At 44.6% G+C, this 21,382-nt stretch overlaps 1 protein-coding gene across 1 annotated transcript; it reads left to right on the plus strand.

Moving 5' to 3' along the window:
* The first annotated feature begins 573 nt into the window (after nucleotides 1-573).
* On the plus strand, nucleotides 574-21,108 carry LOC132833942 (uncharacterized). Its single transcript, XM_060852627.1, has 3 exons — nucleotides 574-882; nucleotides 19,797-19,956; nucleotides 20,098-21,108. The coding sequence occupies exons 1-3, from the start codon at nucleotides 652-654 to the stop codon at nucleotides 20,928-20,930; spliced, it is 1,224 nt and encodes a 407-aa protein (XP_060708610.1). The 5' UTR covers nucleotides 574-651; the 3' UTR covers nucleotides 20,931-21,108.
* The last annotated feature ends 274 nt before the right edge of the window (nucleotides 21,109-21,382 follow it).

A 21,382-nucleotide genomic window follows, 5' to 3' on the forward strand; every position in this document is an offset into this window, starting at 1 on the left:
AGTTACCTGATGAAGGAGAATCTCTCCGCAAGCTACTTCCAAATAAACCTGTTGGAGCATAACCTGGTGTTGTGTGATTTTTAACTGGGTCAGGAGATACTTTAATTCTTTGTTACCTCAATCCCCTAAACATCCTACTCCTCACCAGTAAACTGCAGTCTCTGGTTACTGGGGCCTGATGTCTGATTGGATCATCACTCCTGTCGGCCCCGCAGACTTATTCCAGCTTTCGCTTCTGATTGGTCAGTGGCCCCATGGAGCACGTTTGACGGACGTTTCACGTCGAAATGCGATTGGACGGTATAACAAAAGGGGGCTGAGGCACCGCTTTTCGTATTGATCGGGCAGAGCCCCACGTGGTGCATTGACGGACGGCCTGCTTGCCAATTCGATTGGTTTGTCGTTTGACAGACGTGGGGCCATCCTTGGACGCTATTGGTCAAGATCTCACACGAGCCGCTTGAGGGACTGGCCGTTTCACACCGGGCAGTTTGACGGACGTGTTTATCCGACAGGTAATTGGTCAGTGTCCCACGTGGTTGAGGGGGTTGGACAGCTTTATCCGACAGGTAATTGGTCAGCGTCCCACGTGGTTGAGGGGTTGGACGGCCGCTGGTGGTCCGGAGGCTGGAACTGGGTAGAGTGGCTACGATGAGAGAAGGCCGGACCCCCCGCTTCAGCGACGGCGCCGTGGAGGTGCTGCTGGAGCGGGTGAGGGCCCACAGGGAGATCCTGTTTCCCTGGGAGGGCAGGAGTGTGCCCCGGGAGTTGGTGCACCAGGCCTGGATGGACGTCGCTGTGTGTGTGAACGCCAGGAGCGAGGTGCCCAAGACCTGGCTGCAGTGCAGGAAGAAGTTCAACGGCCTGACCTGGACGGCCAAGGTAAACAGAAACCCCGGGTTTTCCTACCGTGCTGGTGTTATCAAGCGACGCCTTGTTGTAGGTGTTCCCTCTGGTGTCCCGCTGTGCCAGCTCTTTCTGCACTTACCAGTCCCCCTGTGTCGAGTCCGTACTGAACCAGTATTCTCTCTGGTACCAGTCCTGTCTTGTGCCTCTTTCCTCTGCAGTACCAGTTCCCTGTGCTATGTCTCTACTGTGCTAGTTCCCTCTGTGGTACCAGTCCTGTGCATTGTGCCAGACCTCAGTGGTGCCCTGCTGTGCCAGTCCCTTTCCCAATGTATTGGGCTGTCGGCGAGGTCCCCTGTTGTGCCAGTTCACTCCATGTGCTGCTTCCCTGTGCTGTGTCCTTACATTACCTTAGAATCATAAAACCACAAAGTGATGCAGCACCAAAGGGGCCATTTGGTCCCTGTAGTTCATGCCATCCTAGACACTCAAATGTCCATTTTAATCACAACTTGCACGTAGTCTGTAGCCTTGCAGCTTACAGTATGTATAGTGCAGATCCAGGTACTTTTAAAATGACTTAAGGGTCTCTGCCTCCACCACCTTACGAGGCAGTGAATTCCAGTCACTCACAACTCTTTACATAAAATGTTTGTCCTCGTGCCCCTTTTAAATCATTCTGCCAGTTAGGTTGAATCTCTGATCCCTGGTTTTTGAATTCTGTGCCATGGGAAACTGGTTCCTCTAATCTACCTTTACCCTTCCGTTTTGTATACCTCGGTTATGTAACCTTCTCTGTTGCAAAGAACACAACTCCAAACCCTCCAATTTCTCCATAGTCAGAGTTCTGACAACATTCTAGTGTATCTTCTCTGCACACACTGCAGAGAAATGTGACTAGAATTGTACATAAACTGCAGTTGTGGTCTCATATATTATAAGCATTTCATCGATATGTCCCTACTTATGTATTCTATTACTGTGTTCGTGAAGGAGATCATTCCATCTGCCTTTTTTTTTGAAGCCTTGCCTACCTGTACAGCCACATTTAGAGACCTGTGCACTTGCACACCAAGATCTCTCTCTTTGTCCTCTTCTCTTTAAGATATTCCTGCTTTTTGTGCATTCTGTTTTACTGTTTAACATGGTTAAGTGCATTACCTCACGCTTATCCAAGTCGCCACTTTCCTGCACACTCTCAAACCTATCCACATAATTTTCGAGCTTCCAGCTATCCTCTACCAGTATCTACTATGCAACCAATTTTTGTGTCATCTGCAAATTTCCCAGTTGTGCCCCCACATTCAAGTCCAAATTGTCATTGTATAAAACAAATAACAGGGGTCCCAGCACTAAGCCTTGTGGTACAACATTTGAGGCACCTTTCCATTTGGAAAGGAGCCATTGACTATAGTTTGTTTCCTTTGTTTGTTTGTTTACCCTTTGTTTCCTGTCACTAAACCAACTTTGATCCAATTCGGTACGATGCCCTGTATCCTGTGGACTTTTACTTTTTTGTCCAGTTTTTTCCATTTAGGACCTTGTCAAATGCTGCACTGTTTATAGAGAACATCCACTGCACCACCCTCATTGATTCTTGTGCTTTCTTCGAGGTATAGAGCATGGAAACAGACCCTTCGGTCCAACTCGTCCATGCCACACAGATGTCTGTACATAATCTAGTCCCATTTCCCAACATTTTAAACCATATCCTTCTAAGCCCTTCCTATTCAAAAACCTATCCAGATGCCTTTTATATGCTGTAATTATACCAGTCTCCACCACTTCCTGTTGCAGGTCATTCCATACATAAACCACCCTATGTGTGAAAAAGTTGCCTCTTAGGGTGAGGGGGAAAGACATAAAGGACCTGAATCGATGCCCTCTAGTTCTTGATTCCCCCACTCCAGGGAAAAGACCTTGTTTGTTTATTCTATCCAAGACCTCTTGATTTTATAAACCTGAGGTTACCTCTATCCGACGCTCCAGGGAAAACAGCGCCAGCTTATTCAGCCTCTCCCTATGCTCAAATCATCCAACTCTAGCAACATCCTTGGAAATATTTTCTAAATCTTTTCAGGTTTCACAACATCCTTCCGATAAGGAGAGCAGAATTGCAAGCTATGTTCCAAAAGCAGCCTAACCAATATCCTGTGCAACTGCAACATTACCTCCTAAAGCCTATACTCAATGCTCTGACCAACAAAGGAAAGCATACGAAGTGCCGCTACCTTCACTATTCTATCTGCCTGCAGCTCTGCCTCGAGGAACTATGAGCCTGCACTCCAAGGTCTGTTTTCAGCAATACTCCCCAGGACCTTACCATTAAGTATATAAGTGCTGCTATGATTTGCTTTTCCAAAATTCGGCACCTCACATTTATCTAAATAAAACTTCTAAATAAAATCAAGATCCCATTGTAATCTTAGGTAACCTTCTTCGCTGCCCACAACATCTCCAATTTTGGTGTCTTCTGCAAACTTAGTAACTATACTTTATATTCACATCCAAATCCTTTGTATAAATGACAAAAAGCAGTGGACCGAGTACTGATACTTTTGGTACACTGCTGGTCACAGGCCTCCAGTCTGAAAAACAAACCTCCACCACCTTTGAGCCAGTTTTGTATCCATATTCATAGTTCTCCCTGTATTCCTTGAGATCTTATCTTGCTAACCAGTCTCCCATGCAGAATCTTTCAAACACCTTACTGAGATCCATATAGAGTATATCTACTGCTCTGCCCTCATCAATCCTATTTGTTACTTCAAAAAACTCAATTTTCATGAGACATGACGTCCCTCGCACAAAGCCATGCTGACTATCCTTAATCAGTCCTTGCCTTTCCAAATACATGTGAATCCCCCTAACCCTAACTCTAACCCTATCCCTTCAGCAACTTACCCACCACCAATATCAGGCTCACTGGTCTATAGTTCCCTGGCTTATCCTTACCACTCTTCTTAAATAGTGGTTCCATGTTTGTCACCCTCTAGTCTTCCAGCACCTTATCTGTGACTATTGATACAAATATCTCAGCAAGAGGCCCAGCAGTCACTTCCCAACCTCCCACCGAGTTCTCGGGTACACCTGATCAGGTCCTGAGGATTTATCCTTGGAGTGCAAGTTCATAGCTCCTCGAAAGTGGAGTCGCAGGTAGATAGGATAGTGAAGAAAGCGTTTGGTATGCTTTCCTTTATTGGTCAGAGCATTGAGTACAGGAGTTGGGAGGTCATGTTGAGCTGTACAGAACATTGGTTAGGCCACTGTTGGAATATTGCGTGCAATTCTGGTCTCCTTCCTATCTAAAAGATGTTGTGAAACTTGAAAGAGTTCAGAAAAGATTTATAAGGATGTTGCCAGGGTTGGAGGATTTGAGCTACAGGGAGAGGTTGGACAGGCTAGGGCTGTTTTCCCTGGAGCGTCGGAGACTGAGGGGTGACCTTATACAGGTCTATAAAATTATAAGGGGCATGGATAGGATAAATAGACAAAGTCTTTTCCCTCGGGTCGGGGAGTCCAGAACTAGAGGGCATAGGTTGAGGGTGAGAGGGGAAAGATATAAAAGAGACCTAAGGGACAAGTTTTTCACGCAGAGGGTGGTACGTGTATGAAATGAGCTATCAGAGGATGTAGTGGAGGCTGGTATAGTTGCAACACTTAAGAGGCATTTGGATGGGATGAATTTGGATGAATAGGAAGGATTTGGAGGGATATGGCCGGGTGCTGGCAGGTGGGACTAGATTGGTTTGGGATATCTGGTCGGCATAGCCAGGTTGGACCGAAGGGTCTGTTTCCATGCTGTACATCTCTATGACTCTGTAATATGGACACTTTTCAAGATGTCACCATCTATTTATCCACATTCTATACCTTCCGTATCCTTCTGCACAGTAAATATTGATTCAAAATACTTGTTTAGTATCTCCCCCATCTCCTGCGACTTTATACATAGGCTGCTTCGCTGATCTTTGAGGGGCCCTATTCTCTTCCTTTTGTCTTCATGTGGTTTTGCATTAACCCTATTTGCCAAAGCTATCTCATCTTTCCTTTTCTCTGTCCTGATTTCCTCAAGTTTACTCCTACTGCCTTTATGTTGTCCTAAGGATTCACTCAATCTCCTGTCTATTCCTATCATGTGCTTCCTTCTTTTTCTTAACTGAAACCTCAATTTCTCTCGTTATGCAGCATTCCTACATCTCAGCCTTTCCTATCACCCTAACAGGAATACACTGTCTGTGTATTCTCATTATCTCACTTTTGAAGACTTCCCATTTTCCAGTTGTCCCTTTACCTGCGAATATCTGCCCCCAAACAGCTTTTAAAAAATCTTGCCTAATACCATCAAAGTTATCCAGCCTTCAATTTAGAATGTCAGCATTTCGATCCAGTCTATAATTTTTCATCACTATTTTAAAGCTAATGGTCGCAAAAGCATTCTGGTCGCTGGCCCCAAAGTGCTCGCCCACTGACACCCCAGTCACCTCCCTGCCTCATTTCCCAAGACTAGGTCACATTTTGCACCTTCTCTAATTGGTACATCCACATTCTGAATCAGAAAATGTTCTTGCACACACAACAAACTCCTCAATCTAAACCCTTAATATTAACGCAGTCACAGTCTATATTTGGAAAGTTAAAATCCCCTAATATAACCACCCTATTGTTCTTACAGATATCTAAAATCTCCTTACAATTTTTTTTCTCACTTTCCTTCTGACTATTAGGGGGTCTATAATACAATCCCAATAAGGTGATCATCCCTTTCTTATTTCTCAGTTCCCACCAAATAACGTCCCTGTATGTATTCCCAGAAAGGTTCCTGAAGAAGGGCTAATGCCCGAAACGTCGAATCTCCTGTTCCTTGGATGCTGCCTGACCTGCTACATTTTCAACTCTGATCTCCAGCATCTGCAGTCCTCACTTTCTCCCAGAAATATCCTCCCAAAGTACAACATTGTCCCTTATCAAAAACATTATCATTTATATTTTTAAAATTTAGTTAGGAGGCAGATCTTATGGTTATTTGGGAGTCCAAGCTTTCGGAGCGCTGCTCCTTCGTCAGGTAACATTGAATGTTTTGAGGTGACTGAAGGTAGAGCAGTGGATATTGTCTACATGGATTTTCGTAAGGCTTTTGACAAGGTCCCTTATGGAATGCTCATCCAGAAGATTAAGATGCATGGGATACATGATGATGTGGCTGTTTTGATTCAAAATCGGTTTGCCCATAGAAGGCAGAGGGTAGTGGTGGAAGGGTGTTTTTCTGGCTGGAGGACTGTGACATGTGGTATTCTGCTGGGATCCATTGCTAGGACCTCTGGTGTTTGTGATTTATATAAATGATTTGGATGAAACTGTAGATGGCAGGGTGAGTAAGTTTGCAGACAACACAAAGGTTGGTAGAGTTGTGAATAATGCCGAACATTGTCAGAGGGTACAGCAGGAGATAGAGCAGTTGCAGATATGGGTGGGGAAATGGTAGATGGAGTTTACTTCAGCTAATTGTGAAGTGCTGCACTTTGTGAGATCAAATATTAAGGAAATGTATACATTTAACAGCAGGACCTTAAACCACATTGATGTACAGAGGGATCTGGGCTTCAAGTCCATAGTTCCCTGAAAGTGATCACACGAGTAAACAGGATCGTGAAGAAGGCATATGGCATGCTCACCTTTATTGGTCGGGGAAATGAATACGGGAGTCAGTATTTCATATTGCAATTTTATAAGACTTTGGTTCAGCCACACTTAGAGTATTGTGTTCAATTCTAGTTGCTACATTGTCTCAAAGGCCTCCATATCTTTCCTGCAATGCTGAAAGTGTTAATGAGGATGCTGCCTGGATTTTAGGTTATGAGCTATAAGGAGAGGCTGGAAGAACTTGGCCTGTTTTCTCTGGAGTGGTGGAGGCTGTGGGGAGACTTGATAGACGTCTATAAATTTTTGAGCAACACAGATAGGATTGATGGTCAGAATCATTTTTTCCAGAATTGAAATGTCTCGTACTCCGAGGCATGCATTTAAGATGAGAGCGGGAAAGTTCAAAGGAGATGTGAGGGGCAAGTTTTACTCGAGTGATAGGAGTCTGGAGTGTGCTGCGGTGGTGAGGCAGATATAATCTGGGTGTTCAAGAGACTTTTAGCTAAGCAAGTGAATATGGAAAAAGTAGCGGAATCTGAACCAAGGGCAGGCAAAAGAGATTGTTTAATTTGGCATCATGTTCGACATATCTTGTGCTGTACTGTTCTATGTACTTGATCCCTATACTTTCTATTTTCCTCCAGGCTATCTGCAATATTGAGTTTTTTTTTTGTGACAATCATAGCTTTCTTTTTGTGTTTAATCCTCCTCAGTATTTTTGTAGACAAGCATGGATGTGTAGATTTGGTGGTGTCATTCTTCTATTTGAAGGTGGCATTTCTACTTGTGACCAAAGTATTTCACTTTTGGAGCCCCCCACTAATTTACCACTGATTTATCCTTCAGCGCTCCTGTTCAGTCCGCCTCAGCCCAAAGCTCAGCAGTTTTGTAAAAGTTGCTTCCTTTAGTTAGAAATCTTTTTCAATTGATTTACTTCTGTCCTTTTCCATAATAATAATATTAAATCTAACTGAATTGTGGTTATTATCCTCAATATAGAGCCATAGAGATGTACAGAACGGAAACAGACCCTTTGGTCCAACTCGTCCATGCTGACCAAATACCCTCAGTGATTATAGACCCATTTGCCAGCATTTGGCCCATATCCTTCCAAACGCTTCCTTTTTACATTCCCATCCAGATGCCTTTTAAATGTTGTAATTGTATCAGCTTCCACCACTTCCTCTGGCATTTCATTCTCTCTGCACGAAAAGGTTGCCCCTTAGGTCACCAATAAATCTTTCCCCTCTCACCTTAAACCTATGCCCTCTAATTTTGGACTCCCCTACTCTGTGAGAAAGACCGTGACTGTTCACCCTATCTATACCCCTCAGGTTACTCTTCAGCTTCTGATGCTTCAGAGAAAATAGCCCCTGGCTATTCAGCTTCTTGCTATAGCTCAAACCCTCTAACCTGGGCAATATCTTTGTAAATATTTGCTGAAGCTTTTTAAGTTGGACAACATATTTCCGATAACAGGGAGACCAGAATTAAATGTAGTATTTCAACAGTGGCCTAACCAAGTCCTGTACAGCCACAACATGACCTCCCAACATCTTTACTCAATGCACTGACCAATAAAGGAAAGCATTCCAAACACCACCTTCACTATCCTGCCTACTGCGACTCCACTTTCAAAGAACTATGAACCTGCACTCCAAGATACCTTTGTTTGGCAACTCTCCTCAGGACTTTAGCATTAAGTACATAAGTCCTGTCCTGATTTAGCATTCCAAAATGTACCACCTCACATTTATCTGGATTAAGCTCCATTTGCTACTCCTTGGTCTATTGAGCCATCAGATTAATGTTCAATTGTACTCTGAGGTAATCTTCTTCGCTGTCTGTTGCACCACCAATCTTGGTGTCATCTGCAAATTTACTAACCATGCCTCCAAATTTGCATCCAAATCATTGATATAAATTACGAAAAGCAGTGGATGGAACACTGATTGCTGTGGCACACCGCTGGGGACAGGCCTCCGGTCCGAAAAGCGACCATCCTCACCCATCCACTGTTTCCAACCTTGCCGTCAATCTTGTATCCATTGGCTAGTTCTGCCTGTGTGGTCTAATGTTGCTAGCCAGTCTACTATGCCGAACTTGTTGAATGCCTCACTGAAGCCCATGTAGGTAATGTCCACCATCCTGCCCTCATCAATCCCTCTTCGCTACTACTTTTTAAAAAAAAAATCAGGTTAATGAGGCAAGATTTCTCATGCACAAAGCCATGCTGACAATCCCTAGTCAGTCTTTGCCTTTCCAAATACATGTAAATCCTGTCCCTCAGAATCCCCTCCAACCATGTGCCTACCACTGATGTCAGGCTCACTGGTTTATAGTTCTCTAGCTTTTCTTTACCACTTTACTTAAATAGTGGCGCCAAGTTAGCCAACCTCAAGTCTTCCGGAACCTCACCCGTGGCTATTGATAATTTTAAAAAAATCTCAGCAAAAGGGCCAAGTAATCTCTTCACTGGTTTCCCGCAAACTGCGAGGATACACCTGTTCTGGGGATTTATCCATCTTTATGGGTTTTAATTCATTTAGCAATACTTCTTCTGTAATATTGACACTTCTCAAGGTAACACTATTTATTTCCCCAAGTTCAGTAGCTTCCGTCTCCTCTTTCACAGTAAACACTGATGAAAAATACTTTAGTGTCTCCCCTATCTCCTGTAGTTCCCCACGTTGGCATCTTTAAGGGGCCGTATTCCCCCTCAGCTATTCCTTTGTCCTTTGTGTATTGTGGAAACCGTTTGGATTCTCCTTTACTCTGTTTTTCAAAGCTATGTCATGTCTCTTTTTTTTTTGTCCTCCTGATCCTCCTCTTAAGCACACTTCTATGATACTAAGAGTCCTCGGGATTCAAAGGATCCTTACTGCCTATACCCGACATATTCTTCCTTTTTCTTGACCAGAACCTCAATTTCTCCAGCCATCCAGTATTCCTGACTTCTACCAGCCTTGCCTTTCACCTTAATGGAGCCATATCCACCAATTTATGAAGGCAAAGTTTGTGACAGTATTTGGCAAGAACTTTCAAAAGTTTGAGGTCGATATTTGCCATTAAAGAGATGGCTAGAAAATATGAAGCCTTCAAAAACGAGGTACTGTGTCCAGGAACAGTATGTCCTAATTAAGGTGATGGGCAACGGTGGTAGATGGAGAGAATGCTGGATGATTGGAGAAATGGTCCCTCACTGTCACTTTACCCACTCACTCCTCATCTTTTTCTAAAACTAAATCTGGAATTGCGTATGCTCTCATGGTACTTGTTGTTTAAAATAAAGTTCCTGTGTACATTTAATCAATTTTTCACCCAGTTGATGTGAGGATAGTTAAAGTCTCAGACTATTATTGTCCTCATATTTTGATAGCCACAAATTTGCTGACATACATGTTCACCTATGTCCTTCTCACTATTTGAGGATTTGTGTAACTGCCCTTTTTTTTATTCCTAAACACAATCCATGAAGCCTCATTTGTTTGCCTGTTTAATATATTATCATGTCTTGCAAGCATAATTGATTCCAATACTGCTGCTCTCTACCCTGTGCTACCCTTTTTTTGTCACCCACTCTCTCTTGTCTGAAAGCAGTACATCCAGGTTTATTGAGCTGTCACTTCTAAGCCTTTACTTTGGTTCTGATCCCCCTGCCCATAATAGTTTAAAATCTTCCCAACAGAACTGGCAAAAGCCCTTGACGTTATTTGTCCAGGTGCAATTAGACTTATAGGTCGCTCCTTCCCCCGAAATGGTCCCAATGCCTGAAGAATCTAAACCCCTCCCTGGTACACCATTTCTGAGGTCATGCAATCATCTGATCTGTCCTCTTATTCCTGGTTTTGCTGACCCTTGGTGCTGGGAGTAATTTTAGGTGCTGCATTTTAATTAATTTCCTAACTTCCTATATTCCGCTTTCAAGCCCTCTTCTCTGGTTTGTCTATGTCTTTCGTATCACAACCACTGGCTTTTCACTATCCTGCTCCTGCAACCACTCTGTGACATCTCTGACCCTGGCATCAAGGAGGCAACATACCGCTCTGGATTCACATTTGCGGCCACAGAAGTGCCCCTTACTATCTAATTGCTGATCACTACAGCCCTGCTGTTAGTTTTCCTCCCCTGTGGTGCCATGAACTTGACTGATGCTACTTTCCACTGAAAGGCTATTTCTCCCAACATTATCTGAAATGGTATATCTCCTTCAGGGCAGCATGACAACAAGGAACTCCTGTAGTTCCTTTCTGAAGCTTTTCCTCTGTCTGATAGCCACCTGTTCCTTATCTGCCCGTGTAATCCTTGCCTGCGATGTGATTGTGTTGCTAAATGTGCTGTAGGCGATTATTTTCAGCATTGCGGATGCTCCACAGTGAGTCCACTCACAGCTTCAGCTTCAAAAAGTGGTTAGCCAGTAGCTGCGTCTGGTCTCTGGAAACACCATGTCTAAGGTCTCCTGTCATGACTTCTCTCCAGATTAAGTTAGTTTGAGACATCCAACACTTCCTCCTCTGTAATTTAGATATTTTGCAAGGTGTCACCATCTATTTCCCCACAGTCTATATCTTCCATATCTTTTTCCACAGTAAATACTGATGAAAATACTCTTTCCTCCCCCCCCCCCCCCCCCCCCCCCATTTTCTGTGGCTCCACACAAAGGCCACCTTGCTGATCTTTGAGGGACCCTGTTTTCTCCCTGGTTACCCTTTTGTCCTTAACGTGTTTGTAAAAACCCTTTGGATTCTCCTTAATTCTATTTGCCAAAGCTATCTCATGTCCCCTTTTTGCCCTCCTGATTTCCCTCTTAAGTATACTCCTATTGCGTTTATACTCCTCTTAGGATTCACTCAATCTATTCTGTCTGTACTTATGCTTCCTTTTTTTCTTAATCAAACCCTCAGTTTCTTTATCCTCCAGCATTCCCTATACCTACCAGCCTTTCCTTTCACCCTAACGAGAAAGTACATTCCTGTTATCTCATTTCTGAAGGCTTCCCATTTTCTAGCCGTACCTTTATCTGTGAACATCTGCCCCCAATCAGCTTTTGAAAGTTCTTGCCTAATATTGTTAAAATTGGCCTTTATCCAATTTAGAACTTCCACTTTTAGATCTGGTCTATCCTTTTCCGTCACTATTTTAAATCTAATGGAATTACGGTTGCTGGCCTCAAAGCGCTCCCCCACTGACACCTCAGTCACCTGCCCTACCTTATTTCCCAAGAGTAGGTCAAGTTTTGCACTTTCTCTCGTAGATACATCCACATACTGAATCAGAAAATTTTCTTGTACACACTGAACAAATTCCTCTTCATCTAAACCCTCAACGCTATGGCAGCCCCAGTCTATGTTTGGAAAGTTAAAATCCCCTCCCATAATCACCCTATTATTCATACAGATAGCTGAGGTCTCCTTACGAATTTGTTTCTCAATTTCCCTCTGACTATTAGGAGGTCTATAAAACAATCCCAATAAGATGGTCATCCTTTTCTTATTTCTCAGTTCCACCCAAATAACTTCCCTGGATATATTTTCAGGAATATCCTTCCTCAGCACAGCTGTAATGCTATCCCTAATCAAAAATGCCACTCCCCCTCCTCTCTTGCCTCTCCTTCTATCCTTCCTGTAGCGTTTGTTTCCTGGAACATTAAGCTGCCAGTCCTGCCCATCTCTGAGCCATGTTTCTGTAATTGCTATGATATCCCAGTCCCATGTTCCTAACCATGCCCTGAGTTCATTTGCTTTCCCTGTTAGGCCCCTTGCATTGAAATAAATGCAATTTAATGTATTAGTCCTACCTTGTCCCTGCCTGCCCTGACTACTTGACTCACTTTCTGTTCTCAACCGTATCAGTCTCAGATTGACCTCTTTCCTCACTATCTCCTTGGGTCCCACCCCTCACCCTTACTTGTTTAAATCCTCCTGAGCAGCTCCAGCAAATTTCCCTGCCAGTATATTAGTTGCCTTCCAATTTAGGTGCAATATGTCCTTCTTATACAGGTCACTTCTCCCCCCAAAAAAGATTCCAATGATCCAAAAATGTGAATTGTTCTCCCAAACACCAGCTCCTCAGTCATGTATTCATCTGCCTTATCCTCCTATTCCTGCCCTCACTAGGTCATAGCGCCAGGAGTAATCCAGATATTACTACTCTTGAGGACCTCCTTTTTAAATTCCTGCCTAACTGTCTGTAGTCTCCCTTCAGACTCTCAACCTTTTCCCTTCCAATGTCATTGATTCCAATGTGGACAATGACCTCCTGCTGGCCCTCTCTCCCGTGAGAACATTCTGCACCCTCTTTGAGACTTCCTTGATTCTGGCACCAGGGAAGCAACACACCATTCTGATTTTTCGCTGCTGCCCACAGACGGCTGTCTATACCTTAGACTAGAGAATCCCCCAACACTATTGATCTCTTGGAACCCGATGTTCCCCTCATTGCATTAGAGCTAGTCTCAATACCAGAAACTTGGCTGTTCGTGCTACGCCTCCCTGAGAATCCATCCTCCCCCTACATTTTCCAAAACAGCATACTGTTTTGGAATGGGTATAGCCACAAAAGACTCTTGCACTAGCTGCCTACCTCTCTTGGCTTTCCTGGAGTTAACCCATCTATGTGACTGTATCTGACTTTCCCCCCTTCCTATAACTGCCATGCATCACATACTATTATTGTTGCAAATTCCTCATTGTTTCTAATTGTCTTTCCAACCGATTCATTCGATCTGATAAGATTTGCAACCAACAGCATTTATGGCAGATATAATCCGCTGTAATCCTTAAACTCTCTTTAAACTCCCACATCTGACAAGAAGCATATATCACTCTACTAAAGGCCATTTTTGCTTCTTCACCATCGACAGACCCAGAAAATAACACCAACGTTTTCCTCTACAAACACTGCCCCAGGTTAAATTCATAGTTATGGCTTATAAGTTTAATTAAGAGACATATCTCCAAAAACACATTATCAAAAAAGAACCCACTCTACCAACTACTGCAGACTTTCTGTAGATCACGCTTAAAACAACAATACACTTAGTTGCTTCTGTGCTGTGAACTTCACCCAACAGTTCCCTCCAAGATCAGTTGTGAATTTCACTGTTTGTTAATTTTCCCAGACACACTCTGATGTCCCCAGTACCTGATCAGGTCTACCCTAGAACTCTGTGGGAAGCGAGAGAAGTGACTGGGTGGGCCTCTTGCTGAAATATATGTATCACCGATAGTCAAAGGTGAGGTGCCGGAAGACTGGAGGTTGGCTAATGTAGTGCCACTGTTAAAGAAGGGTAGTAAGGACAAGCCAGGGAACTATAGATCAGTGAGCCTGACATCGGTGGTGGGCAAGTTGTTGGAGGGAATCTTGAGGGACAGGATGTACATGTATTTGGATAGGTAAGGGCTGATTAGGGATAGTTTTGTGCGTGGGAAATCATATCTCACAAACTGGATTGAGTTTTTTTTTGAGGAAGTAACAAAGAGGATTGATCTAGGTGGACTTCAGTAAGGCGTTCAACAAAGTTCCCCATGGGAGACTGATTAGAAAGGTTAGATCTCACGGAATATAGGGAGAACTAGCCATTTGGATACAGAACTGGCTCAAAGGTAGAAGACAGAGGGTGGTGGTGGAGGGTTGTTTTTCAGACTGGAGGCCTGTGACCAGTGGAGTGCCACGAGGATTGGTGCTGGGTCCTCTACCTCTTGTCACTTACATATTTGACTTGGATGCGAGCATAAGAGGTACAGTTAGTAAGTTTGCAGATGACACCAAAATTGGAGGTGTAGTGGACAGTGACAAGGGTTACCTCAGATTACAACAGAATCTGGACCAGATGGGCCAATGGGCTGAGGAATGGCAGATGGAGTTTAATTCAGATAAATGCAAGGTGCTGGATTTTGTGAAAGCAAACTTAGCAGGACTTAAGGTGTAAGATACTCAGGAGTATTGCTGAACAAAGAGACCTTGGAGTGCAGGTTCATAGCCTCTTGAAAATTGATTCGCAGATAGATAGGATAGCGAAGAAGGCGTTTAGTATGCTTTCCTTTATTGGTTGGAGTATTGAGTACAGGAGTTGGGAGGTCATGTTACGGCTATACAGGACGTTGGTTAGGTCACTTGGAATATTGCGTGCAATTCTGGTCTCCTTCCTATCGAGAAGATGTTGTGAAATTTGAAAGGGTTCAGAAAAGATTTACAAGGATGTTGCCAGGGTTGGAGGATTTCAGCTATAGGGAGAGGCCGAACTGGCTGGGGCTGTTTTCCCTGGAGCATCGGAGGCTGTGGTGACAAAATTGAGGGGCATGGATAGGTTAAATAGAGAAAGTCTTTTGCCTGGGGTGGGGGAGTCCAGAACTAGAGAGCATAAATTTAGAGTGAGAGGGGAAAGATGTAAAAGAGACCTATGAGACAACGTTTTCACACAGTGTGGTACCTATATAGAATGAGCTGCCAGAGGAAGTGGTAGAGGCTGGTACAATTGCAGCATATAAAAGGCATTTGTACGGATATGTGAATAGGAAAGTTTGGAGGAATATGGGTTGGGTGCTAGCAGGTGGAACTAGATTGGGTTGGGATATCTGGTCAGCATGGATGGGTTGGACCGAAGGGTCTGTTTCCATGCTGTACACCTCTATGACTCTACTCACTCTAAGAGAACCTCATTAAGCTCTGGACCTTCCTTCATTTCAAGCACTTTAATTTTGATCAAAAGTGTCTACCTTTTATTTAAGCTAATGTTATCTTTACAAACTGTGAGAAAATACTCTGCAGTTATCACTTTGCAGTTGTCTGTTGCCCTTGGGACCATGTCACTTTCTGAACTGCCCTGCCTGAGACTGAGTCCTGAATTTAGTCTTTCAGCTGCACCTACTTGCCGTTTTCACCCAAGCCCAAAGCATTCTTAATTATCTCTGCAGCACTTCTGCTGGCCCACTGTACCACTCCCCTTCCTGCTATGCCTGTTCTGTGTTGCCCACCTTTGTCAGTCCCTCCCCGATGCTCCTTTGTGGCAGTCTCTCCGTAGTGCCTCTCTCTGCCAGTCCAGTCTGTGGTTCCCTGCTATCTCACCCCACCACCACACTCCTCCATGTTAGTTACCTTGATGGCCACCAGTGTCGGTCCCCTCTGAGGTGCCTGACCATGCCAGACCCTTCCCATTGTTCCAGTCTACTCTCTGGCATTTTTCATCACTTCTACTTCCCCTGTTAATTATTTTTTGTGATATTCTTATACACTTGATGTAACTGCAATACGCCAACTTCTGAACAGCCAACATTTTATTAAGCAAATACAGCACAAGCTTTATCATGGTTGCGAAGTATGTTGAGAGGTCTCCGAATAAAGGAATAGCTCTTCCTTTTATACAAAATCTTTACGTCCTGGTCAGTAATGCCCACAAGACAATCCCCATAGTCACAGGCCCCTCAAGATACAATGCAGTGACCATATCACTTCCTGGAACAATATAACGTAAATCATCCATTAATGACCGTTCATGTTGTGGATCTTTTTTTCCCACTACAGGGAATGGTCAAAATTCCAACTGTAATTGATTTTGAATAATAGGAGATGGCCATGTTAATGGCTCTAAATGTAAGGAATTTACATTGTTATCCCTTGCCAATCTACCTGTAAATCAGAGGCATCCCACCCTAGCCTTGGGGCATACAATTTCCTGCAGGTCACCAGAGCAAATTAACTCTTTAATCTGTCACCCCTCCCACTCTGCCAATGTCATACTAGTCCTGGGCCACCTCCACCGCCGAATCCAAGCTACTCGACGTCTGGAGGAAGGTCACCTCATCTTCCACCTTGAAACCCTCCAACCACATGGTATCATTGTTGATTTCAGCAGTTTCCTCATCTCCCCTACCCCACCTTATCCCAGACCCACCCTCCAACTCTGTACTGACCTCTTGAATTCTCCTACCTATCTGCTCCACCCTTCACTCCAACATATCACCGTCACCCCCACCTTCATCCAACTATCATTATTCCTAGCTACCTGCCCCATCCCCAGCCCCAACCACCTCCCATTTATCTCTCGGCCCCTTTGTGCCCCCCACCCCCAACACATTTCTTCTGATAAACTTGTACTCAAAACATTGACTTTCCTGCTCCTCTGATGCTGTGCTTTTCAAGCGCGACACTTCTTGACACCATCTTTTGTGGTGTCACTAGGTTTCTCGGTACGCCAGCCCTCTTCTGCTGTCAGCTGTCTCCACAATAGAGCATCCTACGTAATATTATTGACTCATTTTTACACTTGGTAGTTAGAGATGGGCATTACAAACTGACTTAGCTTGTAATGCCCATGGCCCTGAATGGATTTTGAAAACATTCTCATATCGATTACATTTCAAAGAATAATGAGTGATGCTGTGTATTGTGGTTGAGGTCATGAATGGCGCTATGCTTGGTTTCAGGTGTCACCCAGTACATGAATGTTATATCCCACTCAGATCTATTTTGTAAATTTGCCTCATGCTTTCACAATTAGACCTGCAATGAAAAAAACAGTCATCCACTGCAGTCCCATTTCAAGGTAAATTGGACCTTTTTTGCTGATCATGTCACTGCTGCCTCTGAGTGTGCATCAGGACTTTACGCTATTTTCCTATAATTCCCTGTAATGTTACGCATTGTCTCTTTTGAATAATCATCGAACTCCCTCTTGAATGTCTGCAATGATCCTGCCTTCACCACTTGCGCGGGTGTTGCATTCTGTACTGGGATTACTGATCGTGCAAAATGGTATTGCTTCACATGTTGCATTTGCGTCTTTTTCAATTTACCTTAAATCTGTACCCCCTCATTCTTAATATTTTTATAAATGCCAGTGTAGCTTATCCCCATCTACACTTCCAGACCTTTCCTGATTTAGAAAGCTTCTTTGGAATCTCCTCTTCAGCTCTTCCTCTCCAAGGGAAGCCATCCCAACTACTCCAATCCATACCCATAACTGAAGTTTCTCATCCTTGCACCCATTGTTGTAAGTCTCTTTTGCAGTTTTCCAGTGCTTTCACATCCTGTCTACAGTGTGTAGGTTTGTACTCATTACTTCAGATGAGATTTAACAAGTATCTTATGCAAGTTCAGCAAAGCTTGTTTGCTCTTGTACTTTGTGCCCACATTAATTGAACCTCAGTGAAGAACAAAAGTGTACTCTATTAGCTCCTGCCACTTGAATGGTTTATGCATATATACATCTGCCATCCTGTTATCCAGTGCACCCTTTAGAATAATACCTGTTTTTTTAAACTATATCTTCATGCTCTTTCTATTAAACTATATCACCTCACCCTTCTCCTTTTGAAATTTTACACAATCCTCCTCACAGCTTAGAATGCTTCAGATATTTTCGTTGCCTGCAAAGTCCAGAGTTACTCCCTTGCACTAAGATTTTGAAAATAGATATATTTTGGGCAGTGGCTCAGTGGTTAGCACTGCTGCCTTGCAGCGCCAGGGACCCGGGTTCGATTCCTGCCTCAGGCGACTGTCTGTGTGTAGTTTCCACATTCTTCCCATGTCTGCGTGGGTTTCCTCCCAGGTGGTCCAGTCTCCTTCCACAATCCAAAGATATATTTGGAATAACAAAGAATGATTGTGGATAGTCAATATGGCTTTGAGTGTTGGAAATCGTGTCTCATGAGCTTGATTGTTTCTTCTTCAAAAAAAAACTCCGGATTCATGAGGACTGAGTGGTAGACGTAATCTATATGAACTTCAGTAAGGTGTTCAATAATGTTTTCTGTGGGAGACTGGTTAGCAAGGTTAGATCTCATGAAATACAGGGAGAAAACCAGGCATTTGGATACAGAACTGGCTTGAAGGTAGAAGACAGAGGGTGGTGGTGGAGGGTTCCTTTTCAGACTGGAGACCTGTGACCAGTGGAATGCCACAAGGATCAGTGTTGGGTCCACTACTTTTCATCTATGTAAATGATTTGGATGTGAGCATAAGAGGAATAGTTAGTAAGTTTGCAGATGACACCAAAGTTGGACAGCGAAGAAAATTATCTCTGATTTCAACGGGATCTTGATCATATGGGCCAATGGGCTGAGGAGTGGCAGATAGAGTAATTTCGATAAATGCGAGGTGCTACATTTTGGGAAAGCAATCTTAGCAGGACTTATACACTTGAATGGTAAGGTCCTGAAGAGTGTCACTGTAAAAAGAGACCTTGGAGTGCAGGTTCATAGCTCATTGAAAGTAGAGTTGCAGGTAGATAGGATAGTGAAGAAGGCATTTGTATGCTTTCCTTAATTGGTTAGAATATTGATTGCAGGGTTTGGGAGATCATGTTGCAGCTACATGGGACATTGGTTAGGCCGCACTTAGAATATTATGTGCAGTTCTGGTCTCCTTCCTATCGGAAGGATGTTGGTGAAACTTGAAAGGGTTCAGAAAAGATTTACAAGGATATTGCCAGGGTAGGAAGATTTGAGATTTAGGGAGAGGTTGAATAGGCTGGGCTGTTTTCCCTGGAGCGTCAGTGGCCTTAGAGACATTTTATAAAATCATGACAAAAATAGACAAAATCTTTTCCCTGGAGTGGGGGAGTCCAGAACTGAGGGCATAGGTTTAGGGTGAGAGGGGAAAGATATGACACCTTGGGTCTCTTCACGCAGAGAGTGATATGTGTATGGAATTAGCTGGCAGAGGAAGTGGTGGAGGCTAGTACAATTACAACTTTTAAAGCCCATCTGTGTGGGTATTTGAATAGGAAGGGTTTGGAGGAATATAGGCTGGGTGCTGGCAAGTGGGACTGGTTTGGGTTGGGATATTTGGTCGGCATGGACGAGTTGGACCGAAGGGTCTGTTTCTGGGTTGCCTGTGACACACTCTCTGCAGGTTAGGTGAATTGGCCATGCTAAATTGCCAATGGTATTCAGGGATGTGTAGATCAGGTTCATTAATCAGGGGTAATTGTAGAGTAATTGGGTAGGGGATTGGGTCTGGGTGGGTTACTCTTCGGAGAGTTGATGTGTCTTGTTGGGCCAAATTGCCTGTTTCCAGGGGTTCTGTGATTCTTGATTTTATGAAATAAGGCTCCTAAGGCCAAATTACTTGCTAGTGGAGGCTAGAGGTACTGAATCGCCTATTCCAGCTCCTCGTATTATGCGGTGTTCCTTTGTTACCCCAGGAAATCACCTCTACCAAACTTACTCCAACCTGAAAAGAAATCTGTCAAAAATTATTCTTTTTTTTGTCACTTAGTCAATTCTGTGTTCGTGTTACTCCTGTGTCTTTAAATTAATGAGCTGTAAGTTTGCTCACAAGTCTCTTGTCTCTCCCTCCGCCTGCAGGAGAAGCTGGCACGTCGAGCGAGAAAGAGGACCAGTACTGGGGAGCGGCCACCCTCCATTCTAGATCTCACCCACATGGAGCAGGAAGCTCTGGACATCATTGGGCCCAACAGCCGGAGGAGCATCGAGAATGGCGAGGCTGGAGGCCAAGTTTCACAGGGTGTCTTCCGCATTCCCATAGCTGCTTGCGTTTCACAGAGGCGTCGCACCAGGAGCGCGGTCAACAAGGGGAGGGCTGCTCCATGCTTCCCCCACCTCCCTAGTGCTCGCTGACCCTTCTCCCCTCTCCCTTTTCCTCCAGGTCTCTCGCATTACTTGGGCTTTGCTGGGCATGAAATCGAGGAGCAGCACCTGATGGAAGAGGCTCCGTCCTTCCAGTACCACAGCACAGAAATTGGCGTGTCTGACGGGAGAGAGGGCGATCTCCATGAGTCCTCACGAGGTGAATTATTCAGCAGTAGTGAGCAGGAGCTGAACGTATTGGAAAGGACAGTGCAGGAGACAGGCGGCCACAGGGCCAACCCAATTCCCAGCTATGCTGAAGAGGACAAAGATGCTGATTTCAGTGGCCCAGCCTTTAAAAGAAAGATCTTCCATGAGCACCACCAATTGCTCGAGGCTTTAGACAGCTTGCCCAGGAGCTGCCTCACCCTGTCCGAGAGTATGGAGGAGTCTGCTTCTATACTGTGTGGTGTTGTGGCACAAGGGATCACGAGCCTGCAGTCCACCATGGAACACATGGTTAGCTCGGTGGAAGCGGCAGTGAGGCCTCCCGTCCCGGAGCCCGTGGCGCCAGCCTTGGCCTCGTTGATCGAGGCTCAGACCAGTGCCATCCAGGCCCTGGCCTGCACCATCTCCTCAGGCTTGGAAAGGTTAGGGGCGCGCATCGACCAGGGCTTCAGTCGCCTCAGCGGCCTCCTGGAGTCTGCCTTGCCGTCGGCCAGCGGGGGCACCGATGAGGCCCGGGACGAGGGCGGTGTGACTTGTACGGCACGATGCCACACTGCTCAGGATGTCGGCGCATCCACACCCTCACTGCTTCCCCGACCACCCACTGCCCCGGCGGCAGCGGCGGTAGCTCCACCCGAAGTCAGGTCCCCTCGCGCAAGAGCTCTTCGAGATCGCCGACCATAAGCATCTCGCGGGACGGGATTAACACATTGAAGCTGGAGTGGGAGGCCTTGTAGGAGCACAAGTGTAGGAAAGAGAACATTGTGGATAGATGGGGTGGGCTTGGGAGTGGTAAAGTCTGCGTTATTGTGTTATTTCATATGATTTGTATAAAAACAATAAAATGTGACCCGTTTTGCAATTTTGACTTTATTTTACTGGTGCTGGGTGGGTTATTGCTTGCAAAGTTACAATGGCATTTTTCCCAGTGAGTGCCCCGATGAGTCTTTAGCATTGTGAGGTGTGCCCTATGTTGCGGCATCAACTTTGTACCAATTGCCCCCGATTAACTTCGGTAGGGGGTGCAAAAGGAAATGGCTAAAGTGGCCTTCGCATAAACCAAATCATTCTCCGGCTTTTCCCCCACCTCCAAAAAGACCCCACCACCAGGGATATATTTCCCTCCCCACCCCTTT

The sequence above is a fragment of the Hemiscyllium ocellatum genome, chromosome 38 (genome assembly GCF_020745735.1).
Source record: "Hemiscyllium ocellatum isolate sHemOce1 chromosome 38, sHemOce1.pat.X.cur, whole genome shotgun sequence".
Classification (NCBI taxonomy): Eukaryota; Metazoa; Chordata; class Chondrichthyes; order Orectolobiformes; family Hemiscylliidae; genus Hemiscyllium; species Hemiscyllium ocellatum.

Bases quoted from the DNA above. Each gene is read 5' to 3' on its own strand.
- LOC132833942 (XM_060852627.1), top strand. From the start codon at position 652: ATGAGAGAAGGCCGGACCCCCCGCTTCAGCGACGGCGCCGTGGAGGTG. The intron at 883-19,796 runs GTAAACAGAAAC...CTCCGCCTGCAG, and splicing joins GCCTGACCTGGACGGCCAAG to GAGAAGCTGGCACGTCGAGC. The intron at 19,957-20,097 runs GTGTCTTCCGCA...CTTTTCCTCCAG, and splicing joins TGGAGGCCAAGTTTCACAGG to GTCTCTCGCATTACTTGGGC.